The sequence below is a fragment of the Rhipicephalus microplus genome, chromosome X (genome assembly GCF_043290135.1).
Source record: "Rhipicephalus microplus isolate Deutch F79 chromosome X, USDA_Rmic, whole genome shotgun sequence".
NCBI classification, from domain to species: Eukaryota; Metazoa; Arthropoda; class Arachnida; order Ixodida; family Ixodidae; genus Rhipicephalus; species Rhipicephalus microplus.
Window position 1 is genome coordinate 185,917,210 of NC_134710.1, and position 21,258 is coordinate 185,938,467.

General features: G+C 45.8%; 1 protein-coding gene across 3 annotated transcripts in view; it reads right to left on the minus strand.

The window, feature by feature from the left end:
* Nucleotides 1–21,258, minus strand: part of LOC119177257 (D-aspartate oxidase) — a 60,234-nt gene that overhangs the window by 15,154 nt on the left and 23,822 nt on the right. For all 3 annotated transcript variants that reach the window (XM_075878339.1, XM_037428699.2, XM_037428698.2), the window contains 4 exons: nt 20,912–20,991; nt 16,642–16,707; nt 16,428–16,581; nt 16,020–16,078 (listed from right to left, as the gene is read on the minus strand). In XM_075878339.1, coding sequence (XP_075734454.1) covers nt 16,020–16,078; nt 16,428–16,581; nt 16,642–16,707; nt 20,912–20,991 — 359 coding nt within the window. The remainder of the gene's footprint in view (nt 1–16,019; nt 16,079–16,427; nt 16,582–16,641; nt 16,708–20,911; nt 20,992–21,258) is intronic.

Consider the following 21,258-nt stretch of genomic DNA (forward strand, 5'->3'; position numbering starts at 1 on the left):
TTCTTTAACGTGCACCCAAATCTGAGTACACGGGCCTACAACATTTCCGCCTCCATGTGCATAGTTGATTAGGCTGTAGTCTCCCACACAATGTGTATCTATGTGTGTGCATGTATGTATATATATGTATGTGTGTATGTAATATATATATATATTAAAGCAATTAAAGCACTAGAAAACAATAACGGCAATAATGAAAAAAGTAACTGAGTGCACGGCACTGCAGCGGCGAAGGGCACTGGACAACTCAAAATAATTCCAAGTGTAACTACTTTTCCTAAGTACAGCTGTCGTCTGTTTCTGTTTTTACGTCACAATCCAATCAATTGTGTCAAACACGACATGCCCAATAGCAACCCTGTGCACAGTCAGGAGGCGCCAACTGCATACGTAATTGAGAAGCGGGCAAGAATTGTCATTGCACCAACTTGCCAGCCTCTGCGGCAATACGTGGCGCCCCTCTTTCTACGACGAGATGTCGACGGGGCGCTGAGTAGTTAGAGGCTTAAACTTCTTAAAAAAGCTCTTTTTCCCCCACACCGAACTGCCAGAGCCTGGAGGCGCCGTCTGGTTGGGAACAATGCGTTAGTGAAAAGAAGGATACACAGACCGCAGACATCCTAAAGGTGAAAAGGAGAAAAGGGAGAGAGATGACGGGGGAAGGAAGAGTGAAAGGGGCACCCGGGGGAGTCCACCTTATATTCTCCTTTTTTTCTTTTTTTTCTTCTTTTCTTTTCTTCCCCCCCTTTTTCCCCCTCTGATTTAAAATTGTATAAAGCTGAGCACCAACAAACTGTACACTCAATCCTGATGAAGGCCAGACTCTAGGCCGAAACGTCAAAATAAACCAGGTTGTGATCGCTCACGGAGGATCTACTTGACTATATATATATATATATATATGCCTTGAAAAAGACAGGGTTCCTGTCGAAACGTCGGCACAATAAACAGTTGTTATGTGAAAGCGCATCTACTTTCATATTTATATATATATATATATATATATATGAATGTATGCACTGATGTATGTAAATATATATATTGGTGTGTATATGCATATATGTATGTGTGTATATATATCTGTAAGTGTATTCGCATGATTTTCTTATTATTATTTACTTTTTAACCTCCTTGTGCTCAGATGTGGCAACTGTGTCAAATAGTATGACTTGTTCTAGGCATCTTCTAGTGCAGATTTCTGTTGTCAATCTGATGGCTGATTTTTGTGAATATGTATATTTCATGTAATAACTTCTTTTTTCGATTGTATATGGAATGTTCTTTTCAACTGTAAATGTCTATTTAGCATTACCGCTGTTAAGCCCAGCGCGAGCACAACCTCGTCAGGAGGCAAACCACCTCCTTTTTTCCTGACCGTGGGCAATGTAATTGTATTGTCCGAAAAAGTAAAATAAATAAGTAAAGAAAGTAATGTCAAAGCAAAACTCATGTTAGCATGCATGTGTGCTAATGATAATGGAGGGAAGCTAGACATATAGACATTCTGCACATTTGTCATATCATGGAGCCCTTACAAGTGATTGTTCTACAAGCACTGTCAGGCAGGATATTTATACTGTGATACATACTACACATGCAATCTTGTAATGGTATAAACTTATATTATTTTCAGGGAGTCTTGTTGTTGCTTTGTGCACTCTACTATGAGCAGAGCCAATAGGAGGTGCTTGCCAGAATTTAGCGCCGCTACCAAACCATTCTCATAAATGTCAGAATGGTGTACACGAAAATGGTGTACACCACCACATTATGGTGTACATCATAAAAGTCTCTTGGTGTACACCAAGCAGATCAGAAGAATGTTACGGCATGTCTACATTAAACATAAAGAGAGTTGACTGTTTTTGCAATCAACTGAGTTTCGATCATCATTGGTGATGTCGGCATATGATGCATTAGGTTAGTCACACCATTCATGATGATCATGCCCGTTCACCTTTATTCTATCCCATGATTGGTTAAGAAAAGAGGGATAACATGTCCTAGTGATATATTGGCTACACTCTTCCTAGTAACTTTAATCATACATATTGTAGTGGGGAAGAGAGAGAGAGAGACAGTATATAGTCGGAGCAGCTAGAAGACGACAATGACGAAGAGCTGAGCCCATGACAATGACTGATGCCCCTGAAACCAGGCAGTTGGTTTTAGTCAATAAACCCCCTTAAATTTGGTGGAGGTGCTGGGTAGTCTTCGAAGCTGGAACTACAAATCTGCACCTTACCTCCAGTGCCAGCAATGCTGGAGAACCCTCCACCCAAGGTACCTCCCAAGTTCCCGCCTCTGCATGTCCTGGCCTGTGGCCACTGTGTAACCCACCGATCTTCAGCGGCACTGACGACCAAGACGTTGAGGAGTGGCTGGCTACTTACCACAAGGTGAGCGCAGCGAACAAGTGGGACAATGCAGCTAAGCTGACCTATGTAAGCTTTTACTTGTCCGGCGTCGCTAGTCTCTGATTGCGTAATCACGAAGCCGACATTGCCAGCTGGCATTCGTTCAAGACCGCCTGTTCGCAAGTCTTCGACCGCCCTGCTGTGCGAAAACTCCGTGCAGAACAATGAATTCGTGGGCACGCTCAACAGCCAGAAGAGACCTTTACCAGTTATATTGAAGACGTTGTTGACTTGTGCAAGCGGGTAAACCCAGCGATGCTCGAAGCCGACAAAGTCAAGCAAATCCTCAAGGGCATATCTGATGACACATTTGAAATGTTGTTAGCCAAGAACCCACAAACCATACCTGATCTCGTCAGCTCGTGCCAGAGTTTTGATGAATTGTGCAAGCAACGCGCCTAAACATGGCGCTCTCTGGAACAGCGTGACTCAATCGCGGCCTTGACTCTCGGAGACCAGAATGACATGTTGGCTCGCATAAAGCAGTTTGTGCGTGAGGAGGTCACTAGGCAGCTCTCCATTTTATCGAGCACGTCCGAACCAGCAAAAACGCATCCTCTGGCCCCAGATCATCTGGCCCCAGTCATAAGGCACGTCATACAAGATGAGATAGCTGACACTTTGCCTTTCGCTCGTTCACCACCTCTGGAGGCTGTACCCTTGAATTATGCGCAAGTCATTGCAACCAGAGCATCTCAACAGCACAATTATGCTACCTCCCCACTCCTTGTTCGATCATCACCGGCTCTGTTCAGCCGACCACTCGCGGCGTTTCCGAATTCGTGGTGCACCACGGACAACCGCCCGATTTGCTATTTTTGTAGTTAGGTACGTAGGACATGTGGCTCGCTTCTGCGGCCACCGCCCTCTCGTTCACAGCGACACCATGTAAGATCATCGCACGACTTTCGGCACTTTAACGACACAGAACGTCAACAAGTATCTTCTTCACCCGACCACTCCCCCTCAGTCAGTCACCGATATGCATCTCCCCGCCGTCGCTCCTGGTCACCTATGCACCGTCGACCCTGCCCTTCAGATGCGGAAAACTAGATGCCAGAGTTCCCGAGGCACGAACTGCGTCATCGTCGAAAGAATCAAGTCCTCGCATTTCTCCGACAAACCTCATCCACGTTTTTGTGGATGATTGCCGTACCCTTGCGCTTGTGGACACTGGTGCTGCCATTTCAGTAATTGATTTAAAACTTTGCCGCCTGCTTCGAAAGGTTACCACTATGCCAAAGAGATTGTCCCTCCATATTGTCAGTGCTCACCATATTGGACCATATACCGTCCATGTACCGTCCGCGTTCTCATCCAAGATGTTTTGTATACCATTGAATTTCTTGTGCTGCAGGTGTGTTCTCATGATGCGATCCTCGGCTGGAATTTTCTGTCTCTTAATCATGCTGTTATCGACTGTGCTCATGCTGAAGTGGCCTACTCTGTGTTGTGTGCCTCGTCTCCGGAACTTGCATTGAACAAGCTGTTTGTCGCCGACGACATCGACATACTACCGACTAGCGCAGCCTTTGTTCCCGTGTCTTGTGCCAATGTGTCTAAGTCTGCAGTGTTGTTTACGCCTTCCCAAAGATTCCAACGCCGCAGGTGCCTCACGTTGCCATTCCCTGTCCTAGATATTTCGGCGAGCGCTACCAATTTCTTTGTCATGAATCTCTTGCTGTGTCCCACAACCTTGCATCACGGAGAATGTATTGGAACACTCCAAGACTTAGACGTTTCTTCCATTGTCGGCCTTGACGATGAAAGTGATTCGCAGCTTAATTCACTGACACCATCTGCCCGTTTGCCTGTTCACACAAACATTATTTTTGTTTGGCCCCTTAATCGATCACGAACTTGAAGAACCACACCACGAGAAGCTTCTAGAACTTCTTCACCAGTTTCGTGGCTCGTTCGATTGCCAGCAAACGTCCTTAGGCTGAACGCACACCGTTGTCCATCACATTAACACAGGCTCCCAAGCACCTCTGCGACAGCGTCCCTACCGTGCATCTCCTGTTGAGCATCGTGTGATCACCGAGCAAGTGGCCAACATGCTTCAACATGGCATCATTCGCCCATCCGGCAGTCCCTGGTCTTCACCTAGCTGTGGTGCTTGTAAAGAAAAAAAAAAAAAAAACTCGATACGCTTCTGTGTCAATTACCGCCGTTTAAGCAAAGTTTTGCTTAAAGACATATACCCTTTGCCGCGCATTGATGATGCTCTGGGCTGCTTGCAAGGTGCCGAATTCTTCTCATCACTAGACCTCCGGTCCGATTATTGGCAGGACCCCATGGCACCATCAGATCGCCCAAAAACTGCTTTTGTGACGCCCGATGGGTTATATAAATTTAATGTAATGCCCTTCGACCTTTTTAATGTGCCAGCAACATTCGAAAGAATGATGAATAGCGTCTTGCATGGGCTAAAATGGAAGACATGTCTATGTTACTTGGACGATGTCGTTGTTTTTTCTCCCCTGATTTCGACAGCCACTGTCATCGTCTCAGCGAAGTCTTGAGCTGCCTCACGAGCGCAGGCCTTCAACTAAACATCAAAAAGTGCCGCTTTGCAGCTCGGAAGCTCACAATACTTGGCCACGTTATCTCAAAACACGGCGGCGTCCTCCCAGACCCAGAGAAGCTTCGTGCTGTCGCTGAGTTCCCGAAGCCTAAGACTGTGAAAGCACTTTGCAGCTTCGTTGGACTGTGCTCATACTTTCGCCACTTTGTGAAGAACTTTGCTTCGATAATCGCACCACTCACACAGCTAATTACTGGCGAAGGACACCTCTCTGATTGGTCGCCAGCATGCGATGATGCTTTCCCGACATTGCGTCATCTCCTTACTTCACCACCTATTTAGGCCACTTCGATTCTACTGCTCCAGCCGAGGTGCACACGGATGCCAGTGGCATAGGACTTGGCACTGTCCTTGCTCAATGCAAGCCTGGCTTCTCGGAGTATGTAGTTGCGTATGCCAGTCGCGCTCTCACCAAGGCAGAGCACAAATATTTGGTTTCCGAAAAGGAATGTTTGGCCATTATTTGGGCATAACAAAAATTTCGTCCTTACTTATAATACGAACGCCCATTTGATGTCGTTACCGACCATCATTCACTCTGTTGGCTCGCTTCATTGAAGGATCCTTCGGACCGGCTTGGATGTTGGGCGCTACGTTTACAGGAATTTGATATTCACGTCATGTACCGTACGCTCAGGCCGCAAGCATACTGACGCACAGACTCTTTCTCGTTCGCCCCTTCCTTCAGCCGTTGCACCTGTTTCCTCTGCCGAAGCTACCATCAACAACATCGATACCGCTGACATGCGTTCAGAACAGTGCAAGGACTCGTGGAAAGCCTCGCTCATCAACATTCTCTCCTCAACTTTGGTGACACCACACCAGCGTCTACCTCATGTACTACGTCGACAAGTTCCCCATTATGCGATACGAGATGCCATGTTGTACCTTCGCATATCAGCCGGATAGTAAAAAATAGCTTCTTGTTATACCTCGCCATTTGCACTCCAACATGTGCGCATACTTCCACGCAGACCCTCAAAATGCCCGCGCTAGCATTTTGAAAACATACAACCAGCTTCACCAGCAATTCTTCTTACGTGGAATGTACTTGTACGTTCGCAAGTACATATGTTCCTGCACTGCGTGTCAGCGACGGAAAACAACTTGTCATGCCTCTGGTGAATTACAACTATTGCCGTGTCCAGCTCGGCCGTTTGATAGAATCGGCATCGACCTCTACAGCCCAGTACCTTGTACTCCTGCTGGAAATTGCTGGATTATTGTGGCCGTTGACCATCTCACCCGTTACGCTGAAACCGCCGCTTTGCTTTTTCCAGCCGCTGCTGCTCATGATGTCGCCTTGTTCATCTTGCATAGCTTTGTCGTTCCCTATGACCTGCCACACGAGCTGCTTAGCGACCGTGGGCATGCGTTTCTATCACAAACGTCCATGAGCTTCTCAGTGAGTGCAATATTATTCATCGCACCACTACGAGCTATCACCCGCAGACAAACGGTTTGACAGAGTGCTTCAACCGCATGCTTGGTGATATGCTCTTTATGTACATATCCTCCGACCATTCTAATTGGGACTTGGTGCTCCCTTTCATGACATATGCGTATAATACAGCCACGCAAGTAACTACTGGGTTTTAACCTTTTTTTTTTTTCTACTGTATGGACGTGAGCCCTCTTCTATGCTTGACACGATACTTACTTACCGCCCAGATGTTTCAGAATACCACCTAGCCTCAGAACTTCTTGAGTGTGTCGAAGAGTGCTGCCAATCAGGACGTTCATTTATGTCTGTTGCACAAGATCTTTAAAAAGAACGGCTTGACCAAGACAAGCCTGCTCACAGCTTCCCTGTAGACTTATTTCTATGGCTTTCGGTTCTATTCCAGTTCCCCGGCCTTTCCTGAAAGTTTGCACCCAAGTACAATGGTCCGTACCGCTTCATTCAGTGCACATCATCGGTCAACTACGTCGTCGAACCAGTGACACCTGCCAATGACAGACGATGCCGTGGTCGTAAGACAGTCCACATCAGCCGCTTAAAACCTTAATATAAGCCCTTTGTACTTGCTTCGCCGTGAGTCACCAGGATGGCTCCTCTTCACTACCGGGGCAAGTGCAGTGGGGAAGAGAGAGGGAGACAGTATCTAGTCGAAGCCGCTAGAAGACGACGACGAAGAGCTGAGCCCGTGACAGGGACTGACGCCCCTGAAACCAGCCAGTTGGTTTTAGTCAATAAACCCCCTTATAATATGAACAATAGTTTTAGCGCGGATAGTATTTCTTCTGTCTTGAACATGAATGCACAGTCTGTAACAAATGTTGCACCGTCATTATTACTCCATGGCTCAGAGCTTACAGAATTTGATAATCCAACTTTGCTGAGTTGCAGAAGCACATAGGAGAAGCAGTGAAATGAAAATATTAACACAAATTTGTGTGGATGGTTATTTTGTGCATACCTAATTAAACAAACACAACTTATGCTTACACAACGAGGCTGAATGGTTTTTTTGCAGGCATGTGCACACATAAATTAACAAACAAGCATATGCAATGCGTGTGCGAAATAAGTATTCATGCTGGTAGAAGCAGACCTTTGGCTTAAGTGGGTATAGAAAAGATAAAAGCCCTTAACACTGACTTACATTAATATATTGATCCTGCTGATTCACCTATGTGCTGCTGCAACAGAGCAAAGTTGAATTATCAAACCCTGTAAGCTCTGATGCATGGAGTGATGTTGAAAGCTTGCTGCTATCACATGTATAAAGAACAAAGGTTGCGGCAGTGCATCTATGTCAGGTAATATGAAACAGTGCATTGATATAATAAATACAGGAAGAGGAATCAGATTTATTAACTCAACGGTTATAAAGAATGAGATCGGAGAGAATATTGCCACTTGGCCGCTAGTTACGGCAAGCGTAAGCCATTGCTGCCCGCGAGAATGGAAGACGATGTTCTGGGGCAGCGCGTGCTCTGGCTAGTTGTTGATTATTAAAGCAGCCATCTTGCCAGTTTTCGGTGCATCTCCCCGCCGGCTCAGTTCTTCCTAGTTGAAGACCTTTTGTAGCACGTGACAACTGGTGGAGGTGCAGGGTAACCCCCAGCTGATGTTCCAAACGCCTCCAGGTAGCCCTGTACCTGCAGTGACAACACCTGTCCACCGCTCAAGACGAAGACTCCGAGGACTACCTCCTGAGCATGGACCTCTTCCTGAAATGACGTCTGTCACACCCCCGAACGCTACGGAAGGCGCTGCAGCCTCCAATGCACAGGAAATCGCTGCAGCCACGCATCATACGCTGTGGAAGCCACGTGTGCCGAAGGTGTTCCGCGGTTCGTCTTGGAGGATGTCGCAGACTGGCTGGCTCAGTTCGAACGGGTTTCGGATTACAATGCTTGGACCGACTTCGACAAAAAAAGGAACGTGTATTTCAGCTTGGAGGACGGCGCTCGTACTTGGTACGAAAACCGTGAGCCTTTTCCCTTGTGGAGCATCTTTAGTCGATACCTGCTGGCAAGTTGGGCCAATCACGATCGCCGCGAACGAGCCGAGCGAGCGATTCAGTCGCGCCTCCAAATGCCAAATGAAAGCGTCATGATGTACGTCGAGGACATGACGAGCCTCTTTCGTCGAGCTGACCCCGACGTGGCAGAAGAAAAGAAGGTCCGTCATTTAATGCGAGGAGTGAAGGAGCAGCTTTTTGCTGGCCTTGTTCGCTGTCCCTCAAAGACCGTGGCAGAATTTTTGACCGAAGCCACCACCATGGAGCAAGTGCTGCAGCAGCGCTCTACTGTGCACGACCGGCAAGTGAGTGCCACTTCGTCAATAGGTCAGATCGGAGGTGCGGCAAGCAACATCAACATCGAGTCTCTTTGCGATCTCATTCGATTTGTGGTGCGCGATGAACTACAAAAGATTCAGTGCAGTCCCAACCTACTGCAGGGTCTATTTGCAGCCTTGTCAGAAATGAAGTACGACAAGTTCTCCAAGTGCCGCCTTCCAGCTATGTCCCGCCTGTCCCGGCAAAGCCACATCGTGCATCATACGCAGAAGCTGTAAGCCGATATATTCCTCCTTCACCGCGCTTCGTTAATCCTATGCCTCAGGATGCACTTCCTTCGCTGCAGCCAATTCAGCACTTAGAAAATCGCCAGCCGCTTCCCTGAAAATCCGACATATGGCGCACACCGGACAGACGATCACTGTGTTACCACTGTGGTGAAGCTGAACATGTGTACCGGGAATGTCCCTATTGTCGCCTCGGACTACAGGGTTTTGCCGTCGACGCACCACAGCCGAGATTTGGTGAAAGACTGAGAGCTATTGAAGATTACCTCTCACAGCAGCGCATGCCACTGCGGCGGCAGTCGCGGTCCCCCTCCCCAAGGCGATCTTCAAATTTTCGGAGCCTCCCGGGAGCGGCGCTGGCGCGCTAGCCAAGCCCTAGGCGGGAAAACTAACGACAGCGGCCTTCGGGAGCGAGGCCGCAGACACTCGACGCAAGCAAGGCCTCCCACCGACACAAGCACGGACACGGAGCGATTCCCCGACGACAGTGACAAAAGCCAGAAGCAGATTTTCTCTGGATGTACATGTGGTAGTCGATGGTCACCACGACGTTACTGCATTATTGGACACAGGTGCGGACTACTCGATCATAAGCGGGCAACTAGCAGCGCACATAAAGAAAGTTGTAACGCCTTGGTACGAAGCACAAATTCGTACTGCCGGCGGGCACGTAGTCACCCCAATCGGCATGTGCACTATCAGAGTGAACATTCGGGGACGTTTCTTTCTCGCCAGCTGCCTCGTACTTTGTGACTGTTCCGGAGACCTAATCCTCGGAGTTGACTTTTTGCGGGAGCACGGCGCTATTATCGATCTTCATAAGCGTACCGTGACGTTTTCGACAGCTGGATCCTCCGACAAGCCTGACGACATCTGTGATAGCATGCTTCGCGTTTATGTCAACAGCATCCCATTGCCTCCGCGTTCAAGCATCCTAGTTGATGTGGTGTCTGACAAGCTACGGGATGGTGAGGTTGTCGCCGAAGGCAACTTGACGCTTTTGTTCGCGCTAGGTGTCTGCGCTACACGCAGCCTCGTCACGCTTTATGACGGACACTCTGCCCTACTTGTGACTAATTTCAGTAACGAGTACCGGCACCTGTTTCGTGACACCGCCATCGCTTTCGCCGACCTTATCGCAGACGTTTCTGAATGCTTCGCATCTACATCAGCCAACGACGGGCTTCGACCGACACCAAGCGACGTGACTTCACTACTTGGAAAAGTTGATGTCAACTCGACCCTCTCGGAACAACAACAGACAGAGCTACGTGAACTGCTATACCAATTTAAAGAGTGCTTTGCGTCCACCTCGAAGGTTCGTCAGAAGACACCGATCACCAAACACCGAATAATTGTGTATAACGACGCCTCACCCATAAAACAACACCCTTACCAGGTTTCGACAAAGAAACGTCACGTTGATTGATTGATATGTGGGGTTTAACGTCCCAAAACCACTATATGATTATGAGAGACGCCGTAGTGGAGGGCTCCGGAAATTTAGACCACCTGGGGTTCTTTAACGTGCACCCAAATCTGAGCACACGGGCCTACAACATTTCCGCCTCCATCGGAAATGCAGCCGCCGCAGCCGGGATTCGAACCCGCGCCCTGCGGGTCAGCAGCCGAGTACCTTAGCCACTAGACCACCGCGGCGGGGCAAAGAAACGTCACGTTATAAATGCTCAAGTCCAAGAGATGTTGCAAGATTACATTATTCAACTTTTGAAAAGTGCCTGGTCATCTCCGGTCGTGCTCGTGAAGAAAAAAGATGGATCACTGCGCTTCTGCGTGGACTACAGGAAACTTAACAGCCTGACTAAAAAGATGTCTATCCGCTGCCTCGCATCGACGACTTGAAAAGTGGCTACTGGCAGATCGAAGTTGATGAACGAGATAGTGAAAAAACCACCTTCGTTACACCGGATGGCCTACATGAATTCAAAGTGCTTCCCTTCGGCCTCTGTTCTGCACCTGCGACATTCCAGAGAATGATGACCACTGTTCTTACCGGTCTAAAGTACCACACGTGCTTAGTTTACCTCGATGATGTTGTCGTGTTTTCTGCCACCTTTGAGGAGCACCTGAAGTGTCTGCAGAATGTGCTGGAAGTGCTCCACTCTGCTAATCTGACACTGAAGCCAGAAAAACGCCACTTCGGTTACAAGGAACTTAAGCTTCTCAGCCATGTTGTCAGTGCGGATGGTATTCGACCAGACCCTGACAAAAGTACCGCCGTGACCTCGTTTCCTGTTCCACGTGACAAGAAGGCAGTGCGTCACTTTCTAGGGCTCTGCGCGTACTATCGCCGCTTTATAGCCAATTTTTCTAGGATTGCTGAACCGCTCACTCGACTCACTCGTGAAGATATTCGTCTGGGAGGAAGAACAGGACGCAGCTTTGTCTGAACTATGGGAGCGTTTGCAGACACCACCAGTCCTCGCTCACTTTGACCAAGACGCTGATACTGAAATTCATACTGACGCCAGCAACGTGGGTCTTGGTGCTGTCCTCGTACAACAACAAGAGGGCACAGAGCGAGTGATAGTGTACGCTAGCCGCACTCTTTCCCGCGCTCAGGTCAACTGCTCTGCGTCAGAGGAAGAGTGCCTCGCTGTTGTATGGGCCACGATGAAATTTAGGCCTTACATTTACGGACGCCACTTCAAGGTAGTGACCGACCATCATTCGTTGTGCTGGTTAGCCAATTTACGGGAACCGTGTGGGCGACTGGCACAATGGAATCTTTGTCTGCAGGAATACGATTTCACGATCGCTTACAAATCGGGCCGCAAGCACGATGATGCTGATTCATTATCCCGTGCACCTGTCGAAGTTTGTGGCCACGACACCGAGGATGACGATGGTTTCCTTGGGGCCCTTACTATAACAGATCTGATTACACGACAGCGTGCGGACGATGAAATTCGCGCAGTTATCGAAAACCTTGAAGGACGCAACTCGTCCATACCTCGATGTATTTCTCGATGTCTGTCGTTGTTCTGTCTATGAGATGGGGCCCTGTATAAGAAAAACTCCAACGGCAATGAGAGAACCTATCTTCTAGTTGTGCCAACTGACATGTGTGACGACAATCTTCTTGCCTGCCACAATGAGCCCTCATCTGGTCACTTAGGTTCCTCTCGAACTCTCGCTCGAGTTCGACAAGCATACTACTGGCCTAAGCTTTCTGCATCAGTTAAGCGATACGTGAAAAGCTGCCGAGAACGTCAACGCCGCAAATCCCCGCCACTAAAGCCCGCGGGGCTTTTTCAACCAATAGAACCACCCAGAGTGCCATTTGGTCAAATAGGAATGGATTTACTGGGACCCTTTCCGCTATCATCTGCCGGCAACAAGTGGATCGTAGTAGCCACCGACTATTTGATAAAGTACGCCGAAACAAAGGCACTACAACGCGCTACGGCTTCCGGCATCACCCAATTCTTTATGGACCAGATCGTTCTTCGACATGGCGCCCCGTCGTGCGTAATCACAGACAGAGGAACAGCATTCACGGCCCAGCTCATTCATGACGTATTCAAGCTCAGCTACACGAACCATCGCAAGACCACGGCATATCATCCGTGGAGCAACGGCTTGACAGAGCGACTCAACAAGATCATCGCTGACATGTTATCTATGTATGTAGATGTCCAGCATAAGACCTGGGATCAGGTGCTACCGTACGTCACATTCACGTACAAAACTGTCGTCCAGGAAACTACGCGATTCATGCCTTTCTGTCTTGTCTATGGACGTGAGGTCCAGACTATCCTGGATGCGATGCCACACAATTGCAATGCTTTGATCACTCCTGATGCTGTGCAGCTTACCTAGTACGCCGAAGAAGCACGCCAGTTAGCACGCCTACACATTACGCACCAAGAGTACTTACGCATGCCGCTACAACGCTCGCCATCGACAAGTTGAATACTGTCCAGGCGATCAAGTTTCGGTGTGGACTCCAGTCCGATGCCAGGGATTGTCAGAAAAACTGCTCAGTCGATACTTCAGACCATACAAAGTCTCGCGACGCATGAGCGATGTGGACTACGAGGTAGTCCCTGACGGCGCCTTCTCGCCACGATGGCGAAGGCACTCCTCGGAGATTGTCCACGTGGTGCGCCTGAAGCCGTACTTCACGCGGTAGTGCGACTGCGCATGAACCATATCGCTGTTTTTGTGTGTGCGTGTATTTTCTGTTGATTCGCCCTGACTTTGCCTTTGCACTTTCCGAGCATCAGATTGATGCCTTTTTTTTTCTCAGAGGGGGGATAACGCCACTTGGCCGCTAGTTACGGCAAACGTAAGCCATGGCTGCCCGCGAGAATGGAAGACGATGTTCTGGGGCAGCGCGTGCTCTGGCTAGTTGCTGATTATAGAAGCAGCCATCTTGCCAGTTTTCGGTGCGTCTCCCCACCGGCTCAGTTCTTCCTAGTTGTAGACCTTTTGTAGCACGTGACAATATGAAAGAATGCTTGTAAGAAAGGTGATGACTGGCCACCTTAAGGCAGATTTAAAAGCCAAGAATCCAAGGATAAAATTATAAAAATGCCAGGCCTGCACGGGAGGCACAGCACAGTCACAGTGAAAGCTTTTTTAAACACTCATTGTCACAGTCAAACACTCGAAGTCACAGTTTAAACACTCAAAGTCACAGCGAAAGCCATTTTTTAAACACTAATTGTGTAACTGCTACAAGGACACTTGCTTGATACCTGCTAGGGCATTAATAATATACCTTTGGGTAGTAGGCCGGCATTCAATATGCTATTTTTCGTCATTTTTTTTAGAAGTGTGGTACCCTCAGAACACTTGCAAGGAATTTTGTGGCAATTGATGATGCAGTGGCTGACAACGATGAGGAATTATAGATGAAGTGGGTATGCGCCACAGTTCATAGAGAAACAAGAACAAGCTTTTGTAAAGGGTTGGACCATTCGACGACCCACTCATTACGCTATTCGCATTGTGCGACGACTGGTTGTTCTTTCGCCGTTTTAAAACCCTTTATAAGTCGTATTAACGCGATTGCTTTCCCGACATCAAGCTTGCCTAAGGCAAGTTTGCCAACAAGCCCCAAGCACCGGTATGGCTCAGTGGCAGAATACTGGGCTGGCACCCAGTGGACCCAGTTCGAGCCCCACTGTGTCATTGGTGCTAAATTTCTTTTTCTAATTTCGTGCAATGTGGTTACGGACACTGGCAGCAGCGGCGGACTCGAGTTGTGATCTCATAACAGCTTTTGCTGTAAAAATTATGATGAAGGGGAAAAGTGTAGAAGTTTACAAAAAACAGCAATATGGCACCTAAAAGGAAAGCACGATTTGAATAAAATATTAACCATCAGTAGGTGAACAGGCTCCATCTAACCTTTTCCCTCAGTCACATATCACATACTGGAAAATCTCGAGCAAACATCCCTACCTGAGAAATCTTAGTGCACTTTTCCACATAAAACAAATGTGTTGCAGCGAAAGTTAATTTATAGGCGTTCCACTCGCAATAGCAGATGAGTTGTGCATAATAAAAAACAAATAAGAACATAAAAATGTAAGTGTTAATGATTGTAAAGAATAGATAGGATATAGAAGCATCAGTTTATTACATGAAAGGGTCAGTTAACCGTCCGAATAAAAAAGATTACAATTAATTGAATAGTGACTGGTCCAAATTAAAACTACAGAAGCCAACGGATTGGTTCAATCTAAATGAACACGAGAAATTGACGTTTGGTGGGTACATAGTGCATTATTGTAGGGATATATAACCACATTGAATAGTTATTTAACATTAATTAAAAGTCTTATAAAACTGCACATTGGAGGTATTGATACATCAGCATTGGCGGATACAGAGGGGGGGGGGCGGTAGGGGCAATTGCCCCCCTCCAATCTCTGTCAGTGCCCCTCCCCCTCAAATCTGTGCTCATAGTCCACCTCCTATCACCAATTAGGACAAATGGTTGAAGCCACTGAAGCACATATTAACAGTATTTGTGCTATAAAGTGGTTTTTCTATGAGTAAAAACAGAAAAGTCATGCCCACTCCCCCCTCTCCCCTCTTTAGTGTTACTTTAGGTGACCGCCCCCCCCCCCCCCTAAAATGAGTGGCTGGATCTGCCCCTGTACATCAGCAGTTAACACAACTTATAGTTGACTTATACACCTTAATATGGGTGAGGGAGGGGCTGACGTCATTCCCATAATGTGCACCTCACCTCCTCTGCAACACTTGAGGTGGACGTGCACACTCAGCGGCGTGGTGACGTTGGCATAGTGTGGTCTGTATTTTTCGCTTCTCATGGCACTTTTTTGGCTGCATGCCAGTCTTCTCAACATGGCATCACTCTCTTTGTGCCTTTCTCGCACTCCTCTTCTCACCATACGCCACTGGCTAGCACTATACAAGACCTTTAGATGGACATTAAGGTTGCCTAATTTTTTTTTCTCCCTTGATCAACATGTGATTGTTGGTGCACACAGTATTGACTACTCTAGCCACTTCGATACATGTAAGCAGGCAATCAGCATTATTTGCAACTGTTAGCAATATAAGAACACAAATGCGATATAAGAACACAAAGGCAGCAGATATTTTCCATCACAGATAAGCATGCATGAATTAACTAAATTAATTAAATGATGCAATTTCGACTAAGCAGCCTTAAAATACACAGGAAACTGTGCAGACCAACAAAACACTTGACATATGTTTGAATTTGCTTAATGTCAATTACTGTGCATCCCTTGTATGCATGCAAGTCAAGAACACTTGACTTTATGCAATATCTATCTCCTATGCACACAGCCGCTTAGATTACTTAAGTAATATCATAGACAGAAAATTCTTGTGCTTGCACATTGTGCAACTTTGATAAGAAAAGTTGCTTAAAATTAATTGGTACACTGTCTTTCTCATGGCCCTCTCTCTGCACAAAGAGGTTGTGGTAATCAGTAAGTGCAATGCCTACCCTGGAAGAATGTAGCAGCCATCAGCATAATAAAACTGAGTCACCCAGGGAGCAAATACCTGCATAGGAAAAAAGAATAAACAGCTTAGAATTAATTCTCATAGCTACATTAATTATTCTGAAAACAGGTTTATCTATTCAAGTACCACTTGCAGTAGCCTTCCGAAACCTACTTTTTGATCATTGAATATATATGAAACTATCTTTTTCATAGGAGACCAAGATCAAGGACTACATTGTGCAAATGTTTCATTGCACAATGTATTATTGTTTCTCATTGTTTCAAGGAAGAGATATTGAAAAAGCCCCTTGTATGAGAAAGCATACTTTATTTTTTTTTCGGAAGTCTGCTCTTAGGTATGATAATTTTGATTTAAAAATACACTGTGAGCTGTTAATAACCATTACCTTGATAACCTGTCCTCTCACAGGAGTCAGCAGTGGATCCTCTGTAAGTTCCTTCGCTCTGAGACCACTGCAGTTGACTATGACACTAAAATCCCTAAGGTCTTGCAGGTCCTTGACACTTTGGTTCTTTATGTGCCCACCGTTGTATAATATCCTGTAAAGTAACGCTTGATAGAAAATTCTGAATATTCAGTAGGAACAAAAATCAACTTACTTGTCAGTCAGCCATTTCAGGTACTTTCTTGGGTCTGCTAAAATGCTACTGTAGAATATTCCATACCTGTAAGAGCACCAGCATACTGTTCATATAGAAGGTCAGTACAAATGCACCCTTATTCATCGTCTTTTAGTGTTTTGATAAAAAAAAATTTATTAGGTAGCAAGTTTTTTCTCACACACAAACTTTACAATTGAAAAAAAAAATTATATTCAATTTACAAGTATGCTAAGCAGCTTGCAGTTGAGAGAGTAGCTTGAATGCTTTATTTTGGAACATTATATGTACCACATTTCTTTCAAGACTGTAACTGTGCAGTTGCTGATATGCGACATCAAAGTGAATGCAACTGTGCAGCAAAGAAACACGATTGCACTACCTCTATAAATAGCACCCGTTTTTTGCCCCAGAATAAACATTGTTAGAAGTGGTACCCTGTTTGTATGTCGTCATCTTGGCATCTTTAACCTCGGATTAGGCGTTTTCTCCTTTTAGCTGTGTATATATTAACTCAGCCTCAAACCCACAAGAATGCTGCCTGAAGAGATAGCTTTCTTTTCAGATACAACCAGATTTAGGCGTTATAGGTGTCCGCAATTAATATGCTTTTCTGAGCGTTCCGCACAAAGAGCGCAGCGCAGTCGCCGAACATGCTGAGACGTTGGATCACAAAATAAATTTTGAAGCGACGGCCATCCTTAAAAGCGAGCCGAACTGGAGGAGAAGGTTGTTAGTCGAGTCGTGGCACATACAGAGGACAGCCCATAATATCCACCGCTCCCTCGGAACCCTTCCCCCAGTGTATTCACATGGACTGCGCTCCATGGAAAAACAAGAGAGAGAGAGAGAAAGAGGGGGGTCATGAGCCACCTAGCGAGTGCTTTGAAGACGGCGCTGCTACGTAGCCTCCACAGTCACCCCTGAGGAAGGAACCAAGTCGGTTCCGAAACGTTGGGTTTCTTCAAAACTTTTGGTTGGAGTCTAAATCATCTCCCAGTTTCATACCCAACCAGACAGACTTCTGTCGAATGTTTACTTTCAATGACACACCAGTAAAAAAATTAAGCTGCAGAATTTAGTGAATATAATGCCTAGGCCCAACTGCATATAGCAGCAGATTTTGTGGTATCAGTATTCCTCATGATACAGAGTGCATGCTGGCATTGTAGCAGACCCACCATATGCTTTTGTTTGGGATGACAACTATTACAAGAAAATATACTGAGCCACATTTGATTTTTAACATTATAAATGTTGATGCCTGGATGCATGAAAAGAGTCACCCAGGGCATAAGTTTTAGCAGAATTTCAACAGTCTGGTATTGGCTACGAGGGCCTCCTCTGGAGAGGCCAGTGCTGCGATCGTTTTGGTGTCAAAGATGCTCTTGCTCGCCTCGCTGCATACTTGTTGTGGAACAGGATGTTCAGGTGAAATCGCGGTGCACCACATTCAATCCTCTGCATAAGAAGCTTTATATGGCCAGCTTTATATATCACCATATAAACAGTGCTTGGTTGCGTGCAAGTAGCTTCAGCTTGTTGGTGTATGGTTCTATGTCTCACTGCCAGACATATGAGACAGATCCTGCTGCAAGTTTTTACTATTCTCCTCAATGTAAAGAAATGCGCTACAGTTGGCTGGTGAAGCCAATATTGAGAAAAGATGCCAACGCTAACTCACAGGTCTGCAAAGTCCACTTTTGTGACGACGATTTTGTGTACACTGCCGCGGCTAAGATGTTCAGAAATGTACAGCAGACGAGTGCTCACAAGTGCTCCCGGCAGCTTTTCACAGGCATTTATTGATGCTGAAGAATAACAGTGTCACTGTAAGTTGACAAAATAAATAAATAAAAAAAGTGCACACGTCTTAAATATTTCTAACGGTGAGGTCCTTACGAAACATTTTGTCACATTTACGCTCGCATCGAAGGCGCTGAAAACTAACATCGATACATTGCCCAAAACCTAAGCTAAAACTAAAGGTAAACATATCAGTGGTTTAAAAGAAAATGAAACAGTAATGATCGTCAATAACATCGGAGCACAGCTAAATAGAGCAGTGGAGGGGAAATCGGCCCTTTATTTTGCAGATACAACTCGCGCGTCTAAGTATGGGTGGCGATGCACTACACGCACCATTCCCACATGTTCCTTGACAGTTGTGCGTGTGCACTGCATGTGCATGCGACAGATCCTCCAGTATCATTACCCCAAAAGTAAAGAAACGTGCGACACCAATGCTATGGCCGCTGGATAAAAAACAGCAGCTGTACCAGTGCTAAGGTCAGGGTCTGCAGAAAGCACTTCCGTGACGAGAATTTCGCATATGTCCCCGCAGCTAAGATGTTCAGCAACAGCCAGACGTGTGTTCAAAAGTGCTCCTGGCAGCTGATCATGTGCGTTTATTGATGAGTTTTTCTATGGAGACTCACAGGCTCACTGTAAATGAACAAGTAACGGAAAAAAAAGGCACCTGCATCTCCAATATTTCTCACGGTGAGGTCCTTATGAAACAAACATTTTTTTACAATTACAAATCGCACTGAAGGTGTTGAAAACATTGCGAAAGTCAAAGCGAAAAGTAAACTTCCCAGTTCTAGCTATGTGACATAAAGCTAACTCACGCATATTGTGGACCTAATTAAGTTGTTTCACTCACTTACTCTCAGTAAAAAAAACAAGGATGATCATCAATAATATCAGAGAACTATACAGAGCAGTGGAGGGTGAATGGGCCCTTTGTTTTGCGGATCACACCAGCACTTTTAATCATGTGTGACGATTCACTCCGCTCACCATTCCTATACGTTTGTTCACAGTTCTGCATGTGCACTGCATGTGCTTTGGGTGTTACGGCGGCACATTTTCCTTGTTGCAAGTTCACTCATTTATGTTATGCAGTCTGGGAATTCTGACGGAGTAATAATAATAATAACATCATAGGTTTTACGTTCCTAAACCACAATACCGTTATGAGACATGCTGTAGTAGAGGGCTTCGAAAATTTTGACCACCTGGTGTTCTCTAACATGCACTACATTGCACAGTACATGAACCTCTACCATTTCACCCCAATTGAGATAATTTTCACAGGGAAAGTCATCCACAATGAAGTAACAGCTTAGTTTTAATGACATCACTTGAATCGTCCTCTATTGTGTCAGCTGTACCGACTCTATACATGCAAGTTACACTGAGAGCACTGAGAGTTGTGGTTTGCTTGCCCGGGTTATCAGTTCATACCATTTATTTGAGAAATGAGTTTCAAAGCAAGGGGTAAGCACGTCAGTGCACACAACAAAAATGATGATGGTAAAAGCGCAGGAAATGCTGTGTTCGAGCAAACGACACACCCCGGCATCTTATGAGTGACGTCACCACATAGGTGGCACCACGCTATGTTCTCGAGGCCAATAGGCACAGAAAAAAAAAAACACAAAAGTGCAGTGTACTATGGTTCTTTTCAGAGTCCTGTGCTACATAGTTTAAGTTTCGCTTTTAAAGAAAATTTACCAACCAGTACAGATGAACCGACTGTTAATGTGCACTTCTTGTACATCAGGTTGAAATTTGTGTCAAAGCGTTCTTCATTTCTACGTTCAGAACTCTGTCCTGTTGTTCCTTTCTGTGTCCTGTGCTTTTATTTGATACGTGGGGTTTAATGTCCCAAAACCACCATATAATTATGAGAGACGCCCTATTGAAGGGCTCCGGAAATTTCGACCACCTGGGGTTCTTTAACGTGCACCCAATTCTGAGTACACAGGCCTACATCATTTCCGCCTTCATCGGAAATGCAGCCGTCGCAGCCGGGATTTGATCCCGTGACCTGCGGGTCAGCAGCCAAGCAGTACCTTAGCCACTAGACCACTGCAGCGCGATGACTGAATTTCAAGCATGACAGGTTTAATGGTTGAAGGTAATGGTAGCTGGACAATAAATTTCTCTAGACCAAATTTTGTTTCTAAAATGATGTTGAGCACATGCCGTGCTGGAGCATGCACCAGTGCTACAGCCCAGCACTTTTCTGGTGCATGTGTGTGAGTGTATGTGTGTGCTGGGACATGGTGTCACACCTTGTTTGCATGGAGCATTAATATAATTGGTATCCCATCAAAAGCAACAGAAAGTGTTTTGACAATGAATGCTTAAATAAACGGATCTGAATCTTAAAAAAAAATATTGGTAACAAAGCTTCATTTTTTCCTTAATTAAATTCTTTGAGATCCAATCACAATTCTTCTGACAAAGTTGAGTGTATTACTTGTATTTCGGTGGAAAGTTCCGGAGTTCTTGCTCATCAACTGGTCTGAGCCCAACACAGAGCTCTTTCATTGTTCCATTCTGCAAGGAGATGAAAAAGTGTAACATGTTTAGTGCACTTAATCTTCCCCATCTTTCTTCTTCTTGGTTATATAAAAAGTCATTCTTATTTATCATATAATATGCATGCATCCATTTGCTTGAATATAAGCGCACAGTTTTATGTCACAAATCTATGCATGGTCTCTCTCTTTTGTGATGTAGAAAAAAATGATAATTTCAAGAGCTCATTCTTTATTAGAGAGTATGCTAATTAAAACTAATGAACAATAATACAAAAAAGATATT